Source organism: Camellia sinensis, chromosome 2 (assembly GCF_055761805.1).
Source record: "Camellia sinensis isolate YWXY chromosome 2, ASM5576180v1, whole genome shotgun sequence".
NCBI lineage: Eukaryota > Viridiplantae > Streptophyta > Magnoliopsida > Ericales > Theaceae > Camellia > Camellia sinensis.
Window position 1 is genome coordinate 58435834 of NC_138962.1, and position 26522 is coordinate 58462355.

The 26522-nt window shown below is 33.9% G+C and overlaps 1 protein-coding gene across 1 annotated transcript; it reads left to right on the plus strand.

Annotated features, from left to right (window-relative positions):
• Window positions 1–3759: 3759 nt before the first annotated feature.
• Window positions 3760–8113, plus strand: LOC114317395 (small ribosomal subunit protein uS7). Its single transcript, XM_028264100.2, has 5 exons — window positions 3760–3938; window positions 4079–4194; window positions 6076–6347; window positions 7062–7265; window positions 7820–8113. Exons 2-5 carry the CDS (start codon window positions 4081–4083, stop codon window positions 7872–7874), a joined length of 645 nt encoding a protein of 214 aa, XP_028119901.2. The 5' UTR covers window positions 3760–3938; window positions 4079–4080; the 3' UTR covers window positions 7875–8113.
• Window positions 8114–26522: the final 18409 nt, after the last annotated feature.

A 26522-nucleotide genomic window follows, 5' to 3' on the forward strand; every position in this document is an offset into this window, starting at 1 on the left:
TTGTGTAAAAATATGTTCACAAATGATTATCTTCTGAATACTGAACTGAACTGTTTACTGAACTGATATTACTGAATGAATGTACGTCCTTTATTTCTGAACTGTACTGTGGCATCCTTAGTACCTACGGTTTACTGTTACTGTTACTGTTACAGAGATCTCTGTCGGTTCCCTCGTGGAGCCACTACTGTTTACTGACTGATGGCCATCATTACTGATCGGTCTTTTAAGACCTACTGTTACTGTTATGCTAATGGATGTACCACATATGACTGTTTACTGTACTGAAACACTGAAATACTGATTGAATTGAACTGTTTTCATTACTGTAAGGACATTCATTCCAAACCCCTTTACGCATTATGTTATTCACTGGGCTTTAGCTCACTATTTATATATATATGTAGGTGCTCAGCCACCAGATCGGAGCTAGGAGCGTGGGTTAGACTCCTGTTTTGTCAAGCCAGCCTTTGTGCCTCACTGCGAGGTTCCGAGCCTATCTGCTAAGGCTTAGGGGTGTTTTAAGAATTCCCCCTTCTGTACTGTTTCACTGTTTTGTATAGACTGACTGTTCACTGTACTGCTATCTAGGGTTGAGTCCCTAATTTGAATGAATGTAAATATTGTACATACTGTTCTGTACTGTTTATGTATGAATGCATGAAAAATCTTTTTGGCATACAGACTGTCACAGCTCATTGGACATTGTTTAATTACTGTATTGGCTTCCGCCAGGCCCTGTACTCTGTTTTACTGTATTACTGTTCTGCAGGCCTTCGGTAATCTCAGATTACTGGCCGGTTACGGTGCTAAACCCATAGGGCCGGGTTTGGGTCGTGACATTATCTCAGTTCGTGCAAGGGTTTTGTTAGCCCGATTGAGCCTCTAAGGGGCAACACTCGTAGTTCGGTTGAACTACGAAGGTTGGTTTAGCCCCAGTCATAGCTCGGTCGTGGTTGAGGCTTTCAAACATAGTATTACATAGACCTAGTACGGTTAAAAAATCAGCTAGTCGAATCACAAGGAGGTTTTATTTCTTGAAACTAATGGCATAGCATGGAGTTCTAGTTCGGTTAGTTAGTCAGGCTGGTTTAACGCCAACTACAAACTACTTATTAGTTCGGTTATACTGTGATTTTGGATCAACTACAGTGTCCTACAGGTTGTTTTAATGAAATTCAAGTGGTTCTTATAAGTTTTTTCAGAAGACGCAAGGCAAAGCAAAAATAGAAAAGAGTGTGTTTTGCAAAAACACACAAAACAAAATGCAGTGGATTGAACAAGTACGAAAACAAGAAAAATAAAACAGATTTATAATGCTTACCTGATGAAGATCGAACAGCCTAGAGGATGAGAGCAAACGGCAGCAGCAAAACAAGAGCTTCAAAGTTACAAGGTTGAAGGACAGTAGAGGTTAGAAGAAAGAGAGAAGAGGAATTGAATAGTAAAGTGAATGATTCTAAACCTTGAGGATTGTTTTGTGAAAAGAGAAGGAAGGTTGAAAAGGCGGGAACTGTTCAAAAAACGCGAGGTACGAGGGCGGTGTGACAGTTGCCTTCAGCCAATAAGAACATGCCACGTGTCCATGAAATGAGAAGCGTTTCAGTTGCTGTGATTGAAGAGACGTTTTGACCGAACAGGTACAGCCCGGTGTGAATTTAGCTCAGCTGGAAAGGCTAAAAGGGTTTTTAGCCCGACTGGAAAGGCTAAAAGGGTTTTTAACCCGGCTGGAAAGGCTAAAGGGTTTTAGCTCGGTTGGAAGGCTGAAACTTTTTAGCTCGGCTGGTGACAGGTAATCCCTATCATGCAGTGCAAATGGAATTAAGGGGCAACTGAGAGGGTAATTTATATGTAAATTGGGCCGAGCTGGGCAATAGGCTGTTCTTTGAGCTGTAATGAAGAGGCTTGGGAGATGGGCCACGGTCAAGTGTTAGCTCGGTCCAAAGTAAGGCTCTTGCCGCCAGACTAAGTAAAAAGGCTTGGTAATTAGTCTGGTCCTTAAAAGAGCAACGGTTAGCTCGGTCACTGCGATTAGAAGAAGTTAGTTCGGCCACGCCATTTGGAACTGAGGTACGGTGACTTCGCACGGTAAACCTAGCTTTGGTTAGCCCGGTCCAAGCTTGCTACGATTAGCTCGGTCTCAATAGGTGAAACCGGGGTACAAGCTGTGAAGAGAGAGCCGAGCTAACTAGAGTTCGGTCGTTTTGGCCCATTTAGCATGGCTATGTTATCCCGGTCGTTTTGCCATACTACCGGTTTGAAACCATCTCACTTGATTTAAGCAGTGAAGAGGGTGTTGAAGGATAAGCATTATCTTTCAGGAGAGTGAATCTTAGGAGGACTCTACATGGAGGATTAAAAGTCCTATTAGGATTGTGCCACACGGAACCTATAAAAGCTCACAAACATCACCTATGGAGAGGTAACACACAACTTTGACTCCCGAATTCACAGAGCTTTTTGTCTGTTTGTCTATTTTGCTGACTTAGGCATCGGAGAGGTATCCGGCACACACCCGCCGGCTAGCTCACGTTTGAGTTTTCAGGGAGTAAAGCGACGACGTACGGAAGAGCGCAGACTTAATTAACAGGATTATACGGGAAGAATATTTCGTGCCCGTACAATTCCCAAATACCTATCCAGCTTTTTGTAGCTTCCTCCAGCTGCGTTTTCTGCTGCAAAAACGCAACTTTTATTTATGTTGTCAAAACACCACTAAAATAGTTCCAAACCCAACCCAATCTAGGTTACCAAACAAAGGCATAATGGGTTCGATTTTAATTTTTTAAAAATTGAATTTTTTTCATTTTTTTAAATTTTTAGTGAATATTTTAAAAAATTTAAGTAATTTTTTTTTAAATTTACCTTACTTAGATATATTTTAAAAGTAAAATATTTGTAAAAAATCAATAAATATTCAAAAATATGAAAACATCTTGAATTCTTGTATTTTTTTTTTGTATTTTTTATATTTAATAAATTTTTACAAATAATATATTTTTTAAGTGTATTTATGTTAAGTGTATCTAAAAATTTTTTAAAAAAAGTTTTAAAAATAAAAAAATTAATTTTTAAAAAAATAAATTCTGAAAATAACAACCAAACTAGTTACTCTTTGAAACTTTTTTTTTTTTTTTTTTTTTTTTTGGGACTTAAGTATCAGGGTTTTTAACCACCAGATTGACTTGATCAAAAAAAAAAAACCACCAGATTGACTTAACTCATCGTGCGTTATTTTTAAATTTCACCTTTATTCGAAGATTGACACTTGACTCTAGGTCGCTGTCATTTTATGAAAATTGCTCTCACGTATCTCGTTATTGGCCATTTCACATTTAAAAAAAAAATAATTTAATTCAATTTGATAAATTTTAATTAAACTATAATTAAGACATCATTTGAAAATATATTAATTTAGTAATTTTTTGACCTTTTATAAGAAGATGTGAAGAAAAATAAAGAAAGTAATGTGAACTTTTTGATTTTTTAATTAAAATGTATAGTTGACAAACGAATCTTAAATTTAAAATTATGTTGCAAAAATGTCTTTAGTGTGGTTTTTAATTTATTTTTTGAATTAAAAATATATATAGATTAATTTAGTGGAAAAAATAATAAATCAAAAACATTTATAATTTTCATACAATTTTAAAATTTTTAATGGCAAAAAAAAAATTATATATTTAATATTTATTTTTATCAAACCTATATATATATAAATAATAAAAAAACTAAAATTGAAACCAAACAGAGCCCAACTGACATTTTTGGGCCGGAGTTGCGGCCACATGACATGAGAGCCCATTTGCTTTATTTGCCCTAACTACTATAAACACTTTTGAGATGCATAGCAGAGCAGCCTCTCTGTTTCTTCTTCTCTTCATCGTTTCACTTGTTGCTTCCAATCGGCGGCCTCTCTCTCTGTCGACCCTGCATCGGTTTGTTGCTCTCTCTCTCTCTCTCTCTCTCTCTCTCTCTCTCTATATATATATATATATATATGTATGCATATGCGAAATGTGAGTTTTTTTGTTGGATTTTTGGTATACCTAAATATCTGTACTACGTTGTTTATCAGTAATGGAGGCGGCTGTTGTAACTCAAACGAATGTTGGTGCTGCTGCTAATCAGGACAAGGATCAATCTCATTCCGATGTCAAGCTCTTCAACAGATGGGTCTTTGACGACATTCAGGTCTTCATCTCTCTCTCTCTATATATATGTGTGTGTGTGTGTGTGTCGCGCGCGAGCGTTTGTAGATTGTGTATGTTAAGTATTACAATTGTGGTGCTCTTAATGCTTAAATTGATGATGCTTTGGAATCTCCTATTTGGGCAATTTTTAGTTTTCTTATCTGATAATTGACACAATGTTTCATACTTTGAGGTAATTTGGGATTTAAAAAAAAAAAGTAATTGGTGTTTTAAAAAAAAATGTAATTGGTGTTTCAGCTTCCTTATTTATTTATTGGGTTAATTACAAAAAAAACCCTAAGGTTTCATGCATTTTTTACTTTAAACTTCCGTGTTTCAATTTTGAGAAATTAAATCGTGGAGTTCCATCATGTTTCAATTTGCTCCATCCGTCCATCTCCGGCCATCTGTATTAAGGGAATGGAGGGGGTTTAAAGTGAAAAATGTGTGAAACCTTTGGGGTTTTTGTGTAATTAACCATTTTTTGATAATTAAAATCACTAAAAACCAAAAAAGGTTAATTACAAAATAAACCCTAAGGTTTTACGTGTTTTTCACTTTAAACCCCCGTATTTTTTACTCTAAGCTATCTCCATTACCTTACCAAGATGGATGGAGGGGGCAAATTGAAATACTGATGGAGCTCTAGGTTTAATTTGTCGAAATTGAAATGCTGGGGTTTAAAGTAAAAAACGCGTGAAACCTTTGGTTTTTTTTTTTTTTTTTTTTTTTTTTTGTAATTAACCCTTATTTATTATTTTGATATTCGTTCAAATTTTTGGATCTCTTTATTCATTTCCAATTTGGAAAACCCTTCTGATTATCTTTGAGTTATAATTTATTTAAAAAGACCAAATATAAATATGGCTTTAATGCTGAAGTCATCAAAATGTAGGAAAAAATGCAGAGATTCCTCTACAAGTTGAGATGTATAGCTAAGAAATGCAACACCCATACTATTTATGAAATTTATGTTTTTGATTGGTACAACTAACTAAAATTCCTCAAGTTGACATTTGTGTAAAATGCATTGGTTTGCTTCTGTTATGAGGAAATTTTGTATTATATTGTTGAATGGACATGAGTAGATCCATTATAAATGAACATTAACTTTTCAATCAATTATTTTAGGAAAATACTATAAGTCCCAAATTTTCTACCAAATATGTGGGGGTTCATATGGTAGAAAATTTGGTATCCCTAACATTACTCATTATTTATGTCAGCCCTGCTATCATTATATAAAAATATTTCCGTAGCCTTTGATAGCCCTCTGCCTTTGTAAACAATATACTCCCATTTTCTCGTTTGCAAATTTCAAATTATCTTGGAGTTCAATATAGTTTTGATTAAATTTATTATTTGTCTATTTGATTATAAATTATTGTTTAATACATGTGGTATTGACTTTTTATGAATTTGAATTGAATTTTATGTTGGGTAGTGATTGGTATCTATGCCAGGTTATTGTTGTTACTCAGTACATGATTAATGTGTAGTGTCTACCTTCGGGAAGCTGAAGGAGTCCGTCATTTTGTTTTGGTGCATTAAATATCAATTAATGTATTCTTTTTTTTTTTCCCTCTTACTTTTTATCAATTGAAGCTTATTTTTCTACACTTGTTTTTAAAATATTCAGAATTTAGTATGGCCGCTCATGTTTTTTGCATGTGATTGTAGTGTTATTATAAATGCTGTCTAGTCGTATGTTATTGTGCTATGAGGAAAATTTTAAAAGTTGTGATATCCAATCATCTCATCGAAACTTTTAGGTTTGGTGTGTCTCTCTCAAACGGTAAAGAGTTCTTTAACATTTCTATTTATAATAGTTTAAAGCTGGCATTGTCAATGTATTTATTATTTGTTATGTTGTTTTGTACAGATCAGTGACATGTCTGTAACAGATTACATTGCTGTGAATCCTGTAAAGCACGCAACTTATGTGCCTCACACAGCTGGAAGGTACTCAGTCAAGCGGTTTAGGAAAGCCCAGTGCCCAATTGTGGAGAGGCTGACCAACTCTTTGATGATGCATGGGCGAAACAATGGTAAGAAGCTTATGGCGGTCCGCATTGTTAAGCATGCAATGGAAATTATCCATCTGCTGACTGATCTAAATCCGATTCAAATCATTGTTGATGCTGTTATCAACAGGTAAGCCTCTATGCCTGCTCTCTTCTTCCTTTATTGTTTTATTGTTAAGCATGTGACAGAAACTATTCATCTGTTGACTGGTCGAAATCCCATTCAGGTCATTGTTGATGCTGTAATAAACAGTAAAGGCAACTCACTCTACTCACCATTTTGTATTGGCAGGGTTGTGATACCAACCCCTGTCCTATATGACACCACCTCATTGTCAATGTTGGGATGCAGGATAATGGGGATGGCACAACTCTAGTCCAGTCCAGTTTCATCCCATTATCCATTTACAATTGCTGCATTTGTGGGACTGGAGCAATGAAATGGACTAATTGTCATACATTGAAAACCTAACATCTTTTTGTTTTGTTTTGTTTTGTTTTTTGTTTTTTGTTTTTTGATTTTCTTGTTTTCTTACATGAAGTGTTAAGTCTGTGTTTGAAGTGTATTTTATAAAAAATAATTTTATTGGTAAATTATGTGATAAGCAAATGAAATGTGGGATTGCACCAATCATGGGATGTCCAATCATTAGTTCAATCCAAATGTCATTGAAACATTGGATTAGGATGCATTGACATTTTGCTTCATTCTCATCTCCAAATTATAGTAAATGTATCCATGGAAACATATATAGAACTGACTTGACGAGTGGTTCTTATTGCCTGATGCATATAATTCCCCACGGCCTTACAATTCATCTTGTCATTTTTTTCCTGTCAATAGTGGACCAAGGGAAGATGCAACCAGAATTGGTTCTGCTGGTGTTGTGAGGCGTCAAGCTGTTGATATATCTCCACTGCGCCGTGTTAATCAGGCAATTTATCTTCTGACAACTGGTGCTCGTGAAAGTGCTTTCAGGAACATAAAGACAATAGCTGAATGCCTAGCTGATGAATTAATCAATGCTGCCAAAGGGTCTTCCAACAGGTAGAAAACAATAGCATCTTTTATTATTTTTTTGAAGCACCTTATTGATTTATTTTCCAGTGCTTTTGGGATGAAAACAATAATGTCCTTACTCATTTTGAGAAATAATTATTTATTTGTTTAGTTTTGGGTGTGGGGTGGGGGAAGAGTTTGGTTAATCTATTCTTAAGTTTCCTGTTTTATACTCTTCCCTTGGTGGGTTAGGGAAATACTATACTATCAGAAATTTTGTACAGAATCTACTTTCAGAATGATCTGGCTAAGGTAAACTAGTAAATAATGTTCATAATGATGGGTTTTATGTTTTTGAATGAGATGACCACAATAAATTAAATCATTATGTATAATGATTCTGTACCATCTTTCTATTTCTCATGCACTATTCGGTGGCTAGGAATTTTTAGTTGGGGTTTGTGTTTATATTTTGTGCAACACGCACATGTTTATATTTTTTTCCCCTTTTTTTCAAATTTTATTTCAGTGCTCATAGTGTTGATTTTTTGTTATTTATACATATAAATTTATTGATGATAATGCTACTTTCCATGTTTCAGTTATGCTATCAAGAAGAAGGATGAAATTGAAAGGGTCGCAAAAGCCAATCGTTGAGTTCTAGAGGAAATCTTGCAGCAATGGAGTTTGACATTTGACAGTGCCTTCTACAGTTTTTATTGGTTAGCTTTTTCATTTTTGAGTCGGCGAATATTGTGAAGAATAGTCTGAGATTATTATCTATTTTGTTGCTATGTTTTGTTTTCTAAAACTTGTTTCCATCAGTGTTGTGCGACTCTTAGGGACACACTTTAGATTACTGTTCCAGTCAATATGCATCATATTTTTTCCATGAATTCATATTTTTTTAAGTTTTTGTTGAGTTGAGTTAACTCGAACAGCAAGTTTTTTAAGCTAACAAATTTCAAAGTTTGATAAAACCTGACTTGTTTACTTTTTGATAAGATTTCAAATGAGCTTTCATACATTGTTCACAAGTAGGAATGGCAATGGGGCGGGGCCGGGCCGGGCCGGGCCAGGGATCACCCTCCCCGTCCCCGATCCGCGATGGTGGAAATTTCTTCGTCCCCGGCCCCGATCACCGACGGGGTACCAATCATCGCCCCCGCCCCTAACGGGGATCGGGTTTTCCCGACCTTGAAGACTCCCCGGCCAAAAAAAAAAAAAAAATCAACTCATCTCATCAACCACAACATCAACATCATCGACAACAATAACAACATCATCTTTATCATCTGGATCATCTTACATATTACAACAACAACAAAAATAACTCATCTCGTCTTACATATTAGATCACCAACAGATCTGAGTTTATTTATCCAAAAAAAAAAAAAAAAAAAACAGATCTGCTTCCTTATTTTCCAGATCTGTAGAACAAAAGCAAAAATCAAAGAGAGAGAGAGAGAGAGTCACGATTGAAGAGGAGATATCGTGAGAGAGAGGAGAGGAGATTTCATGAGAGGGAGAGGAATTTCCGCCGCGATACAGGTGAGAGAAGATGAGCTGTCGCCGTCGTATGTGTGAGAGAGAGTGGGAGGATCGGTGGTGAGGGAGCACAACAGCGGTGAGGGAGGAGCATCGTCGGTGAGAGAGAGGAGAGAGCAGCAGAGCCTCGTCGGTGAGAAAGAGGAGAGAGCAGAGCATCCTCGGTTAGAGAGAGGAGAGAGCAGCAGCATATGAGTGAGTTTGAATGAGTGAGGGTAATGTTTTAGGTCTGGGTTTTATATATATATAGGGGTGAAATTGTAATTTTAATTCGGGGAACAAACCGGGCGGGGGGCGGGGCGGGGCGGGGCCGGGTACGGGGCTTGGACAGTTATCCCCGTCCCCGGCCTGAAATTGATCGGGGAGTATTTTTTAATACCATCCCCGTCTCTGCGGGGATATTTTTCAGGAAAAAACCACTTATTTCGGGGTCGGGGGATCGGATCCCCGTCGGGCTGAGTTTAAATTGCCATCTCTATTCACAAGCTGAGTTGGAATGGTATTAAAAGTTGAGTAGCTTGATTTATTTTATTATTATGATTAAATAATAATAAAAATTAAAATATTTTGTAGTCCTAGAAATAATCAAGTCAAAACGTCATGAATCCATCTTTATTAATTTATAATTTAGTCTGTGATTAAGATTAAATTGATGAAATATGTGCTTTATGAGTAAAATAAATTGTTACAAATAATTTTTTTCCTGAGAAAATTTTAGATTCACAAGGTAAAATTAGTGGTGTTGTTGATAATCAAGTTGGGTTAGATCTTGACTTTGACCCATAACCTTGACAGTGACACTACCCTATTAACAAAATCTTCAATTCAATTCCATTAATCTCCATAAATTCTAATTTATACCCTTTTAAAAAAGATGTAACATATATATTTTTAGTTATATTATTATTTTTTAGTTATGATTAATTTTCTTCTTTAATTATGATATTATTGTAGTTATGACTCATGAATTTTTTAATTATGTTATGTTTAGTTATGATTTTTTTTTTAAAAGTTATAATTCAAAAAATTAAAATTATATTATTATTTTTTTTAATTATAGGGTGCATATGTTGCACACCCTTTGAAGAGTGTGCACCATAGTGTTTTCCTATATATATATATATATATATTGATTGTTAGGTTTGTAAATTTATTACATGTTTGTGGCAATATATTGTAAACTTTATTACATAAAGGTATTTTGAGAAGTTGGTTAAAAGTTTATTTTTTTGACTTTTTTGTCACTTTTTGTGTAAAAAAAATTAAAAAATCAAAAAATTAGTGTTTTTGGCTCGTTCTCAAAACACCGCATAATAATTTAATATGTGGTTTGATATTCCAACATATCAGATTTGAAAATTTTAAAATACAAATTTTATTTGTGTTGTTGCGTTGGCTTGTAGCCTTGTGAGAATATGATTACGTTCAAAAAGTTTGATTCTTTTAAATAAATGAGTTATAAATTATTTTTTCATTTGTATGTTGAAAAATCAAAAAAACAATATTTTTCTAAAATAAGTCAAAAACTAAATAAAAAAAGAAAAAGTTTATTTTAATTAAAGAAAAAAACTTACTAGAAAGTTAAAAAGCTAAGAATGTTACCTAACAAAATGATTATTTTGCCAAACCAAAAAGAGAAAAGGAGAAAAAAAAACATAACTTATGCTATTCTTAATTTATTTATTGATCTATAAATTGATCATGGTCTTTAGCCAAAAAGGCTATATTTACCAATTTCAACCAAAAAAGTAGTGATTTGTCAACATATCATTTCAATTAATAATGGGTTTCTATCAATCCCCATCTAGTAAAAGTAAAACAAGTATAATTTAATACTCACAATTTTTGAATATATGCATAATTAAATATAAAATAAATATTTCAATATAAATAATTTGATAATTTATTTTCTATCCATATTATTACTAGTATGGTTGATGGTACACGTATAAAGTTTTATAAAAATTTAAATCTTGTAAAGGTAGTGTAATTATGTTAAATATGTAAAATTTATAATAATTTTCTAAACTTTAAGGATGTTATTATAATTTATCCAATTAAAAATGACATTTGATTGAAGAAGTACGACACATTGTCTTCTTCCTTGCTTTGCATCATTATCATTATTGGCCGATTTAGTTTAAGAAAAATCTTATTATGGTTTATGTATTTTTAATTTCATTAATTTAGATCTTAATTATAATTAGGTTTAAGGACTCGTTTGAGAATTGATTATTGTAATTGATTTTTTAACTTTTACAAAAATATGTGTAGAAAAATAAAAAGAAAGATGTGACAAATTGTAGTAGTTTTTTATTTTTTGACTATTTTAGCCACTTTCCAAAAAAAGCTTTAATGTGATTTCTTCATCTGTTACCGTTAGCAGTCTGAATGAAAAAAAATAACACGTACTAAACTAAAATGATCAAAATAAAATTTGAAATTTCAAATAAATTATAAGGATTACCAGTGTGATTTAATCTTTTTTTTTTTTAATTTTGTGCCAAAATTGTTATAATTCTCACGTGACTTTCATGTGGCATTTTTGTGAAAAAATTGCTGCTAATCAATATACTTTTTGCACTCTTTGAGCGTATGAGCGCGTGTGTAATTTTTCCCCTTCTGTGAATTGCCCTAATAATAGGCTTATGGAGTTCACATGAATAGCTATGTTGAAAGAGCTGGGCAGAACAATGAGATAGAAAAGAGACTCAACCCAAACAAGACCACCTAGTAACCAAACAAACCCATTCTACCAAAGATATACAAATATATGACCAAATCACACAAAAAGAACCAAAACCCATGAATTATTATCCTAATCAAGTGAGGCTTCAAAACCCACAACATTCATCCATTGACATCTCCTCCATCAACAGAAGCTAAAGATTTTTAGTTCTAAGTTCATATTAGAGCATATCCGAGAGTTGTGTCGGAGAAAGGGTCATTGCCAGAGAGGCAGAAACCAGATAATCGGTCGGGGGGTTGGGGGCTTGTTTTTGTGTGTGGATGTAGCGGAAACGAATATTGCATTCAATCATTTTTTTTGAGAGTTCTGTTCAAACTTTCATTTAATCTTGCATTTAAATTTTTTAATTACTTAGAATATAATTATTTTTCATTGATACTATCATCAACTCTAATTTTTAATTGCTAAGTGTATAATTATTTTTGGTTTTGGGTAGTGGAAGAGTGTAATCATTCACACTAAAATTATTAAAAGTAATTGTAATGCACAATTTGAGTAGAATTTAAAGAGTTGAAAATATATATTTAAAAATAAAATAAAATAAAGGTGAATAAAGGAAACATAACAGTTGACAGGTGGCGATTCTCACCTATTCAAGGGTACTATGAACAAGTGTAGCAAATAATAGTGCAAGCATTAAAATACATCCAGACACATTGAAATTCACTTGTTATGGTTATATTATTATCCAATGATAGCTCAATAATAAGTGTAAGGTAATTAAAATTGTAACTCGGATTAAATTTGAAACGGTAAAAAAGTGAAACACGTTCTATAAATCTCATACATAATAATGATTATAGATCATGAGTAGTTATGAAAATTGAAAAAAAAAATCAATAAGAAAGCCATAGCTCAGTAACAAGCTAGTACACATCGATTGGCTGTGGTTAGCGTTCATGAGATGAGAGGAGAGGAGAGGAGAGGTGATTGGTTCGTCATGGTGATCGTCGGTGGTGATATTGAAGAGAGCCGTTTGAGAGAGAATAGTCATTTGCTTTTGTTTTGGAAAGAATGGAGAGATGAGGGTTTAGGCATGAAACACACAAAAATGCAACTAGGATACAATTCTCTCCAAACAAAAATGCAACTAGACTAGAATACTACTTTTGCTCTCATGAAACCTTATTCATCTACCCAACTACGCTTCCTAATGTTGCCCTTTAAGCTCTTTAGGAACACCATAGCCCCTTCTTGTTTCCTAGCATGTGCACCAGGAAAGATCTCACAAAGCTGAACTTCCTTTTTGTTGTCTCCAAAAACAACCTTTCGTTTTTGAACTCATTTTTAAGAAACTCGAAAAAGAACCGAAATTTTTTTTTTTTTTTTTTTTTAATTTCTAAAAGTTTAAAAAGAAAGAACCAAATTTCTAAGCACATCAAATAAAACAAAAAAATGGATTATCACGGACATTCCAAACTATTATGGAATTGATTAATAATATTGTCAATGCTCAAACAAAAAGACAATTTTGATACTGGATGACAAAACGAATTTTGAAATTTATTAACATTCTCTAAAAAATGTAACGATAATAATATTGCGGGTACTTAAACCATTAAAACAATATCTAATAATTTATTGGATATTGTTCAAAGTATTTGAATTACAAGAAAGAAATACCATTAGAGATTTCCTCCCTCATTACATGGCAAACCTCACAGTCACATCCTCAGGTGATAATCTTTGCTTCCTCGACCAGTCCTCTACAACCTTGCTGGGATTTGAATTCAAAAGATACCAAAAAAAAAAAAAAAAATCACGTGTCAAAGCTGGAATAACAAACAGAGACTCATGGGTTGCTCAAGTAATTGCAAGTAGTTGAGGACTATGCATGTAAATACTAGGCAATCAAAGATGGAAAACCATTTTTAGAAATGTACATGTTTTATCTCTCAATAGTAGTTTTCAATAATTAATAGTAGATTCAATGCTTACAACCATATGATTAACTTCGTAGACAGGAGTAATACGGTAAAACTATCGCATAGGAATTATGATATATTTGTTTCTCCCTAAAGAAGTGTTCATAACTAATTATACAATTAGACATTGTTACTATAATTATATGTCAGTCTAATTGTTAGTACTGCGTTACAAATGTACAAAGTGGTGAGATTCATTATACTAATATTGTGTTAAAATTTGCATGTGGCATTTTTTTGTTCAAAATATAAACGGCAATTGACAGAGAAATCACATTTGAAACTCAATTAGAAACATGAGTGTAGCGTTTGGTAAAATTTTAGAATTATGATTTGAGTATAGAGTTATATTTTGAGTTTGTGAGTTTTTGAATTATGACACTACAAGAAACTACACTTTTGGCGACTAATGTTTTAGTCGCCAAAAGCATTGATTTTGGTCGCCGAAGATATTCCCCGACCAAAACTTTTTGTCGCTGCCTTTGTCGTGGGTACGTTGTCGGCGAAGGTAGTGGCGACTAAAACAAATTTAGTCGGCATAAGTGCAACACAAATGGCGACTAATATGTTGGTAGGCAAAAGTGTAGGGTATTAGCGACTAAAAGTGGGTTAGTCGCGGATGAGTGACATTGGCGACTAATTCTTAGTCGCCCAAAGGGTGCATCAATTCATAACTAACATTTTCGGCTACCATTCCTTTTGTCGCCAAAAAATTAAAATTTTATCTACGGTGACCAAATTATTAGTCGCCAAAAAGTGTTATTTTTTAGCTACTAAATTTTTAGTCGCGGAAAGGTTGATTTTTCTTTAGCTACTACAGATTTTAGTTGCGCATACATAATTAATTATGTTTTGGCGACTAAATATTTAGTCGCCAAAACTGTTGTCAATTTTACCTACTACAAATTAGTCGCCAAAACTATTTTCAATTTGTTTTGGCTACTAAGAATTTAGTCGCCAAAAGTTTTTTTACTTTTTGCTACTAAACAATTTGTCACCAAAACTTTTTTTCATTTTGTTTTAGCTACTAAATATTTAATCGCCAAAATATTTATTTCTTTTTTTGGCTATCAATTGTTTTGTCACCAAAAATATAAATTTTTTTTTTGTTTTGTTTTTTTCATTTTAATAAATTTGTTCGCAACCTGTATGTATTCACCACAACCTGTGATAGGTATACAAAAAAATCAATATATATATTATCACCTATTCTGTAATGCATGTTTCATTTACAACCATCAAACAAAAAAAAATACCTTACAATATAAACTTATATACAAACCAACTAATATATTCCAATTACGAATAATAACGTCATACATTCCAAATGTCCTACCAAAACAATGTCCTCTACACACAACATTTTTACTATGCTATGTATTGTAATGACCATTTGGCTGGTAATATGTACCACAACAAAAGATAATCTATATATATCACCAAAGCAATTAAAACAAGTTCCAAAAATTATATGTACGATTCATCCAAATTCCACATAAAAAGTAGAGGACGTCCAAAAACTTTCCAATGTTGCACAACTGTGAATTATCTTCCAGACAAAAAAATAGAAGATCCACATGTCAATGCCAATAGCCATTTACACAACAAAAATTACACCAATTAGTTCCATTGTAAACACAAATTTTCAACAAAAAATTACAACCATCTACAAAACACAAATTGCAAGGATGTCAATTGAAATTGTATTTAGAGTTACTTTGAATTTAGGAAGTATTTAGGAAGTATACAACCATCTACAGAACACATGTTTAAGCAAGCGGCCCGGACTGGGCAATGAAGTCCACATAACGAGTGAAGCAAAGCCCATTACAAAGACATACATGATAAAGCTCTTTGTATTACCCAAAAAAACAAAAACAAAAAAGCCCTCTGTTTTGTGCACTCTGACTGGAAATTTATTTTTCAAAACCCACCTAACAGAAGACCTGTTGTTACATAAGCAGCACAATTCAAGTACCAATAATTCAGCCTGCTTGCAGACAGATCAGATTTAACTGCCTTTGCAACGAGTTTAACTAGAATAGACCCAATATTATTACTTCAAGTATCATAAGAAGTTGACCTAGTAAATTCATTTAGTCCAGGATAATCGTCCAATATTAATTTACAGATATTAATAATTCAGTTAGTAGGTTGGGTCATATTAATTATTTAACAGGATAGCCCAGACCATTTCTTGGAATCCAAGCATAACTGGACCCAAATTGCTGTGCAGGCTTTATGATATGGATGGTGCCTTAAATCCTTTAATTTTTCCTACTCATTGGAGTATTTTTTGTTAAGGATATGGCAATATTATTTTTTCTTATACCGTCTCTTACTTTGGGCGTACTGTGTTAAGAAATGAAAATGTTTTTGCTCAGTTGTTACAAGGGCTTAGCTGGACATTACGCTGGTTCTTCACAAGCAGATCATGGAGATAAGTTAGTCTTTATGTACACAGTAACACAGAAATGCATGCTAGATGACAAGCATTCATTTTGATAAGCGCTCTTCTTTTCTCTCTCTGAACGCAGGTAGGAAGTTCTTTAAAGCATGGTTAGTTTTTGAATCTATGTTCATTTGGTCTTTAAATCTTCTCATGTGGGATACATATAATCTAAATTTGTTTCTCATTGTGCATGGCTGGCAGTTGATACTTCTAGATGTGATATCTGCCATGTTAGGTTCTAGGTTTTAACTTTTATAAGGTGCAAAATAAGAGGCAGAATTCTCTTTCTTTATCCTTATTATAACATCTGCCTTGCATTATTGTTAGTTTTTTATTTTTTGGAATATTATTGTCTTACTTCATATAACTTACATGGCAGCATACTTGTATCTAGTGTTTGAGATGCCACATTGAAGCTTCATATTAAAGTTTTTTTTTTACCAAACTCGTGTCTTTTTAACCCATTGGTGTTTGTTTTGAAAACACATCTTCTCATTGACGTCGTCATTTTTAAAACATGGCTTCAAATTGGATGCTGTGTTTTTAAAACTCCACTCTAAACCTGAAGTCATATTTTTAAAACTTAACTTCATTAAACAACTTCAATTTTATAAAATAAGTTCGAAAGTACTTGTAAAAGTAGATCTAAAGTGTCCAGACCAAGTTACCTTATGGAAATCAGATTACAGTCCTTTGAAACACCAAGTCGTCTGCTTTTAAGTCTACTCACATGATGCCTCAAAACCTATTCCAAGCACATAACAACAAAAAATTTGCATAGCAACTTTAGAAAACAATTCTATGTCAATATGATCCATATTTTTGTAGAACTTGCATTAGCTTATGAATAAAAGTATGTTTACCGAATAGTAGGATGACCATCTGAACCCTCCAAGAGGGTTGTTAGCCGTGACACCACGTCGTTCAGATGATTCAGTTGTACTTGTTGTGCCTATCGTGCTTTTTTTTCTTCTTCGACTTGTTTGATCAGCTCCTCTCTTTCCCTCGTAATGTCCTTCCGATCTCTTTGGCGCTCCTCTTTCTCCTTGAGCAACTCCTCGTGATCTCTTCGGCGCTCCTCTTTCTCCTTGAGCAACTCCTCGTGATCTCTTTGACGGTCCTCACGAAGAACCTCCAATTCTGCTTTCATTGCCTCCATATGTTTATCACGTGCTCGTGCCGCACTAGAAGTTATGGAAGAGGGTTGTGGCCCTATCCCACATCCACGCAAGTAATTTTTCTTTGCCCCAAGCACTTGCCTTGAAAGTTCTTCGTGGGTCAATGGCAGCCCCGCATCAGTAGCTACGACTTGTAGATTCACCATATCATCCTGTCATGGCAAAAAAACAATGAAGTCAAGATGGTTAAAGGAATTGAAAACAACTATAGTAATTGATATGCAACAAAATTGGTTTCAACATTCAATACTCACATGTAGCTCACCACATTTGGGGTCAATCCAGTCTCCCGTCTTCTTGGACTTGTGTGATTTCTTATAAAATTTCGGGAAATCTATATCTCCATCCTCATTTGCCTATTTGGTTTCAAAAATTTCCATTGATGAAGTAGTACATAGTAATATTCAAAAAAAAAAGGAACAATTAATCATCCGTTACATTGCTAAATTAACAATTTCTCACCATAAGCGGCATTGCTATAGGAAATGATCGTGATCCACTTGTATGATTATAGGGGAGCATACCCCTATTTGCTTTACCAGCTTTAGAGCGTTTCTAACAAGAAAAACAAAAAAAAAAAGTTGGACATATTTCAAAAAAAAAAATAATTAGTAAATAATTTTTACATATTAACACATAAATTAATTTCAAGAATGGGGTTTCTAATTAATTTGTTACCAAGTGAGATTCGTCTTTCCAAGCAACATCAATCAGGTATTTCCAGTCCTCGAAGCTCACTCCACTAGGCGGATGACTATAAGGGTCATCAACACCCTTTTCCTCAAGTTCGAGGAACTCTTGCTTTAGATTGTACCTCCAGTCCTTATATAGCAAATATGCCTTTCTATCGAGGATTTCTTGAGCTTGCTCATCATTAGCAAAATCATCGCCGATAACAAACTTTTCCTACAAACATAAAAACAGAATTAGTACATCAATTAATTTGAGCAATTACAAATAACTTAATAAAGATATTATGGCAAGATGAATCTCATACTAGCACGCCTTGGACGACTGCATCTTTGGTACTTTGATCGATTTTTCTCCATGACTTCACACTTTGAAGAGGGCACAACCGTCTAATTTGTAATCCTAACTCATTCATCGCTGGGGTGGCATTCCCTCATGTTATTGCGTTCAACACCCGATTGACATATACATGTAATTTCTCTCCTTTTTTCCGTTCTATTTTTTTCTGCACTCCTTTGCCTAATGTAGGTCCTCATACGCGAGTTGACCTTTTTCGCCCTGGTACAAAAGGGTAAGCAAGTCACAAATTACAACTCTTGCTAATGAAATACGTGACAATATTGGTTGCTGCTTCATTACTAAAAAAAAGGAAACACCTAATAAGTGACTATATATGACTATCAAACTAATACTATTAATTATTTAGTTACAGCCATTGGTTGAAGTCCCATTCAATTGGTAACAGTTACACCATTCATGGCTTTGTATCCAATTTCAACCAAAATCAGACGGTGCATTTGAGTGATGCTCTGCTGCAACACTCAATCTTCATCTGTTCTGTTCATCTATTCTGCTCAGCTTTTTGCTCAATCATCTGTGATGTTTTCTGTGGGCAGAGGAGATGCATGGAGGAAGAGAGGAAGTTGGCTGTCTGCCCTCTATGAGCTTATCAAGAGCATTTTGTTCTGTTGATCTGTTCTGCTATTCATCTTTTGTTCTGCTATTCTGCAACACTGTTGTTCATCTGATGCTCTGCTGCTACACTATTCTTCATCTGTTGTTCTGTTGATCTGTTCTGTCCAGCCTTCATGATTATTTCCCAACCACCCCCAAATTGTTTAGTACATATGGTTGTAGATCTCATTGATGTTAATATTAATGCACATGGGTGGAAGGTGGAGTTAATTGGATAAGCATGCACAACTGATCATGTCCTTACCAATCAATATCTCCAACAAAATGAATTGAAGGGTTGGGCACTGCAAAGTAACCCCTATTTTGGATTGAGAATTTTTTTTTTATTGCCTTAGATACCTGACTTATGCACGCCAAAAAAAAGGCAATTTTTTTTCTTTGTAAACAACTAAGTTCAATGCTCTTTGTGAAGTCATCTTAGAGGGAGACATATAATTGTAACTTTATGTAAAGAGAAACTAAATGTCAACTATAATTATATGGAGGGAGTTAAGCAATGTAGGCAGCAGATTTTTGAGAAGTCCAGTTTGAACTGTCCAAGTCACACATGACATGAAAACGAGTAAATCCATAGTGGATGAGATGGGGTATTGAATGAGCAGCAAGTTATAGGATGGCAGCGACTACCCCGTCGAAGTGATGCTACTGTATGTAAAAATTGTAGATGTTTAAAAATGATTGGGGCTCTCAAAATTTTTTTATAATGTAGTTGAACTTGGGGATCTAAAATTTGAGTGTTTGATTACATTCAAAACATATGTTCTAAATGCTGGGAACAACATAAATAGGATGTTAATCATCAGATCAAAAATAAGAAAAAAATTACAAGCAAATTAGATGGAAATTTGTTGCAAAGAAAAGGTACCTTAAATCTCAAAAAAGCACAACAGAAGGGAACAGTAATGTCACTTTAAGCTCCTTAGCTTACTTAGGTTGCAGAGGCTTTGTCCTTGTGGTCTCAGATCCTCTCACTAACACACAAAACAAGGTAAATAGAGAAGACCCTTGCAGCTCCTATTGCAATTCTCTTCTTGGTGTTCCAGTGTAGTGCTAGTTTTTCTGTAATAATGAACACGACACATTGGATTTTGGTACGTGTTATTGGATTAAGCATAATTGTTGATAAGAAAGTTGTGTCCCATTATTCCTTTCTTTTGTTGTCATGAACCATAAAACTTTTCATGGGAAATGGATGTATCAACATTTACTTGTAATATGAAGAGAATCAACACAATTTGTAATTGATGGCCAACATGCATTCATTTGATGCATACAATTGGCAAGTTTGAGTTATTTACCAAACCCATGCCATTTTTAAACAAATTTCGCAAATACGAGTTGTTTTGAACATGATTCTCAAACCCACATTGTTCTTAAAACACAAACTTCAAATTCCTAAGCTCGATTTGGGAAATAAGTTCAAAACAATTCGCATTTGGGAAATCTGTTTCAGAACAACATCGATTTGGTAAAAACCTCAGAAACCTGTCTCAGTGCACAACTGGATGCTGAAGGGAGTTGACAAACCCATTTGTCTCCAGGCCACCTAGTATATGGTAGTCCATAGCAAGTTCAAAAACAAGGTAAAACATTATTCCTAAAACAGAAAACAGAGGTAAAACATTATTTAGATTTGTCACCTATGCATGCATATACATATATATATATATATATATATAGGGTTAGTTTGGAATATCCTAAAACAGAGGCACATTTGGTCACAATCGAGAATCAGAAAAAGGGGCAATCCGAAATTTTAACCAAACCCATTGACGAAATCATAAAAGCCCTAAAAATTGTTTGCGAAATCAACAGAAAATGAAAAAAAAAAACGATTCAAAACCTTACAGAAATTGTTAGAGTCACGGGGATGGGAGACAAGCGACAAAGATATACAAATAGACAGACCCATATGGACAGAAAGGGAGAGAGATCAGAGAAAAACACCTGTAATCAATGGTAGGGCTGATTTGCAGTGCTCGTGGTGGCCAGCGCCGGCGGCCAGCAATGATAATAATCGGCGGTCAGGTTTGTCGCCAAAATTCCTTAACAGCGACTAAATATTGGTCGCCAAAAGCATCCTAATTTGGCTACTAATCCAATTTTTCGTCGGCAATGTTTACTATACAACGACTAACTGAGTTTTGGTCGCCCAAAATTCATAAAAAATACGCCAAAAAATTGGCGACAAATGTTTTTTGTCGGCAAATGGTAGCAAACAGCGACTACAATTAATTTTGGTCGCCAATAATAATATATGGCGACTAAATTAATTTAGTAGCTAAAAATTTTCCACGAATGCCGACTAAATTATGTTTTTGGTCGCCCAATATGGTGCTTTTGGCGACTAAAATTGTTTTGGTAGCCAATTTTAGTCGCCAAATGTGTTTTTTGTTGTAGTGTGATTTGAAAAGAGAAAAATTGTTTGGTTATGAGTTTTGAAAAGATATTTGAATTGAGTTTTGAATTTTTGAAATGAATTTTTAAATTAGAAAAGTTGTTTGATTCAAAACCTCATAACTCATAACCAAACACACAACTCAAAATTCTATTCAAAACTCATAAGCAAATTCTTATTAATTCAATTCAAAAAAATAATTATTGATAAAAACAATTTTTTATTTAATTTTTTTTTAAAAATTCCTAAAATATTTTTTTTATGTAAAATATAAAAAAACATATTATTTTTTGATTAAAAAAAGTCAAAAACAAATTTCCATTGCCCACCCCCCCCAAAAAAAAAAAAGACAAACCAGACGTTCGGGGGATGACCGGGTAAACCCAATTCGCTCTTTTCAAAATTCAAAAAACTCTCTACTCTCCAAACATGATTTGAAATGAGTTTTGAAATGTGACATTGGAATCAATTTTTGAAAACTTAAACCAAACAAAGCATTGAAAAATGTACTGAAATCATGTTTTCAGAGCTGCTCCAAACACAACCGAGGTTTCAACCAATGCAAAATTTTACTTAAATTAAAAGGATCATTTTTCTTCAGATAAATGTTCAAACTTTCATTAATCTTGCATTTATTTATTTTTAATTGTTTTAGTGCTTATAACAAATTTAATTTTCATTTGTTTCTGTTTTTGTTATTTGATTATTTTTTATTCTTTTTTGCGAGTTTAATCATTCACACTAAAATTATTTTAAAATATTTCCGTTTAGTTTAGTTTTGGAATAATGATTTGAGTTTTAAGTTGTACTTTGAGTTTTGAGTTTTTGAAATGAGTTTTGAAAAAATAAAATTTGTTTAGTTATGAATTTTAAAAAGAGTTTTGAGTTTTGAGTTATATTTTGAAATTTTTTGGGTTTATTTTTTTATATATTTAAAAATTTTCTTAATTTTTTTTAGGGTAAATATTTATTTTTTTAATGTGTGTTATATTTACTACATTTGTGTGTTGTATTTTTTTAAATATTTAAAATATTTAAAATTTTAAAAATATATTTTTTATTTTAAATTCTTTTGAATATTTATTTATTTATTTTACATATTTAAATTTTTTGAAATTTTAAAAATTTTGGGATCGGCCATATATATCTAAATCATAACAAATATTTGGCCAATATTTAAAAAAATAAAAAAATATTTTTTTAAAAAAAATAATAAAAAATTTCTTCAAAAATTAAAAAAAATTCAAAAAAATAAAAAATAAAAAATAAATTTAAATAACAAAATAAAAAAAAATTGAATTTTTTTTTTTTAGAGTTTTAAAAATAGAGTTTTGAAAAGAGTTTTAAATTTTGAGAAGGGTTTTGAATTGAGTGTTTAGTTATGAATTTTGAAAGGAGTTTTAAAATTTTTTGAGTGAAATTATAATTCTAAAATTAAACCAAATGCTACATAATGCACAAATTGAGTGCACTTAAAAGATAGTTGGAACTATATATATATTTTTTTAAAGCTGAAGAAAAGGAAACACAACCGTGGACAAGTGATAATTGGAAACTATTATAGGATAATATGAACAAATGTAGCAAATAATAATGCAATGGTTAAAATACACCTCAATGTATTAAATTCATTTGTCATGGCTACATTAATTATCCAATGACAAGTTAAATTTGGATGAAATTCGAATAACATGTTAATAACTCGAATGAAATTTAAATTGACAAAAAGGTGAAGCACATTCTGAGAGGGTAATTTATATGAAAATTGGGTCGAGCTGGGTAATGGGCCGTTATGAGTCACAGTACGAAAGGCTGAGTAAAAAGACCTTAAAGTTACTCCGGTCCAAAGGAGGCTTGAAGTTACTCCGGTCCAAAGGTAAGCTCGGTCGTAACGCAGAAAGTTATACTAGTCGGGACCACGGTTATCCCGGTCGAGACATACCATGGTTAGCATTAGGAAAAACTGGGGTAAGAGCAGTGAATGGGAGAGCCGAACTAAAGTTAACTCGGTCTAGTCTGCGGCTTAGCATAGCCACGCTTACCTCGGTCATATTGGAGTCCGACCATGGTAAAATCATCTCACTTGGTTTAAGCAGTGAAGAGGGTGTTGAAGGATAAGCATTATCTTTCAGGAGTATGACTCCTAGGAGGACTCTACATGGAGGAGTAAGAATCCTATTAGGATTGTGCCACGCGAAACCTATAAAAGCTCATAACATCACCTATGGAGAGGTAATACACAACTTTGATTCCTGAACATACAGAGCTTTTTGTCTATTTGTCTATTTCGCTGACTTAGGCATCGGAGAGGTATCCGGCACACACCCACCGGCTAGCTCACGTTTGTGTTTTCAGGGAGTAAAGCGACGACGTACGGAGGAGCGCAGACTTGATCAACAGGATTATACGAGAATGTTTATTTTTTCCCGTACACATTCTATAAATCTTATAGGAAAATACAACGACAATAAATTATGAGTAATTATGAAAGTTAAATTAATTAAAAATAAATATGAAAGTTGTAACTCGAATAACATTTGAAATGACAGAAAAATGAAGTATAATCTATAAATTTCATAGGAAAATAGATTGATCATAGAAAATGAATAGTTATAAAAGTTAAATAAGAAATATGTGACAATTCTTGAAGTGTAAAAAGTGACCATGTTGGGATTTGAAAGAGACGTGTTAAAACCTAAAAAACAAACAAAAACTTATGCGTCGTTCAAGTGATTACAAAGTAGTTGAGGACTGCGCCAATAAACACCGGGACAATCAAAGATGTTTTTTTTTTTAGACTCGAAAAGTTACGTATAATATCTGGTAAGGGTAGTATTTAGTAGTTAGGAATAGCTTCAATATTTGTAGCTATATGATTAGCTTTAAATATAGGAGTAACACGATAATCTTTTGTAATTGTATTGTTTATTTAATTAATTACATTTTTTTTTTGGAATAATTGTATTATTCATTTAGTCTGCTCTATCTTTTACTTCTCTTTATTTCTTAATTTTCTATTACTCCTTTCTTGTGAACCAGTGAACTCTAAATGAATAACACAACTTCTTACTACTAGATTAACCCTAATACTTAGATTTAGGGGTGGACATTTGCCAGCGGCATTACATAATAAGGAAATTTGTGTATACCCATGTAGTGACCTTCATCCCCATCTTAGTCATGTTCATGTGCATTTGCACGTTTTGTTTTGTTCAGCTTGCATTTGCAATTTTCAACTTGTTTTGGCTTAAGTAAGGTTTCCGTCTTGTTTTGAGCTTATGTAATTTGGCTTGCGTATTGTTTGTGTGTTCCGCCTCTTGCCCGGTGTGTAGCCGAGGTCTTGTTAAGCCTAGGTCGCACCTTTGAACCTTTTACACTTACTATCTTGGAACCACTTTGTTTGACCTCCACCTCCACCCTGACATATTGGCCGAGATGTCATCATCTAGGCCGAGGTGTACTCCACCGAGGCCGAGATATGAATCATCTAAGCCGAGATGTTACCATCTAGACATCTTTGATCCTTGCACCTAGTGGTCTTGTTCTGGACCGGTATAACCTAGGCCGAGATGTGGCACATCTAGGCCAAGGTGTGGCACATTTGGACCATGCGTTATCCATCCCAGCCGAGATCATTGGGACCCCTCTTGTCGAAGCTTTGCCCTTAGCCGATATCATTACCTGCCGAAGTGTCTATGTCATCTTGCTTGTTGAACACACTTTATCATAGTCATGTCTTTTCACTCAGTCACCTTTGTGAGAAGAGCCGACCCGATGCCACATGTCCCAGCAGAGGGTTAAGTTAGTGAGTTGTTGAGAAACACATCATTTTGTATCATATCCTTGTCTTTTAGAGAGAGAGGCTCTAGGAAGAAGAAGGAGGAGTTCTTAGAGAGGGAATAGATTTCCAAGCTTGATCTTCACACCTTGAGCAGTTAGATTCAGGTCTTGAGGTTAGAATCTTGATCTACTCTTGTTGTTATTATTGTTCATCTAGCTGCATTGCATGATCGAGCACGATTTGTAAGCCATGCATTAATTTAAAGTTTGGTTTGAGAAAGAGAAAGTGATATTCATGTGTTCTTGAATAAAAGCCTTGTTTGATCCGAAAGCTTGCATCAGGATTCATGTTTTTGTATTTTGTCTTCATAAGATCTTCAAGTATGGGTACCCAGGTCCATGTTTTTGAACTCATCTCATGAAATCCTAGATTTCGTAATAACAAGTTGTGATTGAGCATTCATGTTTTTCATGTTCTTCATGTTCTTCAGTAGAGAGAAACCCAGATTTTCCCGACTTCATTTTCTTGAATGTGGCCATCGGGACCACACCTCGGCAAGGAGGTGTGGGACCTCGGCCTAGACCTGATTGGTGCCCATTATGTTTTCCGAGATGAGAAACAGTGTTTTGTTTTGGTCCGACTTAGTTTTGAAGGAATGCCGAGATCATTTGCATTCATGTAAAGCTTGTTTGAGAGTGCATTCAATAGACTTTGCCATGTGTTTGTAGGACTTGGACTCTTACTTTGACCCCGACGTTCGAAGAACTAAGTGAGTGGTATTTTTAATAAAGTTATGTTATGACATTTGATAAAGCTTTGCCTTGCTTGTTTTGGAAAAGTATTTGTTAAGCATGAATGACTATCCCTATTTTGTGTATCAAGTATTAGCTTTGATTTTGATAACATTCTTGACAAGTTCGTACGTGCTAAGGGACTATAAGCATTTGTAGCACAAGTTCGTACGTGCTAAGGGACTGTAAGCATTTGTAGCACAAGTCCGTACGTGCTAGGGGACTTTAAACCTTTGTAGCACAAGTCCGTACGTGCTAGGGGACTCTAAACTTTTGTAGCATCTTTGTTAATGTTATCCCTTGTACTATATTGATGCTAGTGAGCATCCCTTGAAGTTTTGAAAGACTTGTTAGATGGACTTGGTTCATCCCTTGATTTTGTATTAGTTATGCTATGTATTGTTTAGAAAAGAGATCTTGAATATCATTCATGCAAAACTTTTATTACTGATATCATTCACTGAGTATCCAAGCTCACCCTCTCTATATATATGTAGGTGATGAGCAGGACGGCGGTGACGCCTAGATGATTGTTTGCAAGATGTTTTGGGTTTATGTTTTGCATCACCTTGAAGATTATGCTTCTCGGCTTATAGTTATTTCTTTTGTATATGTCGGCTTGAGAAGCCTTTTGATCAAGATGTATTTTGTACTTTATTTATTTGTATCCAAGTTGTAAACTATATTAAGATGTATGTCATTTAATTTGATCTATGCACAGCTCTTATGGATTGTTCAGATTCAAATTTATTACTTCCGCACATGTAAGCCCCATATGTATACTCTGATTGTGTGTGACTTTGTAAGTTGGCCTTCGG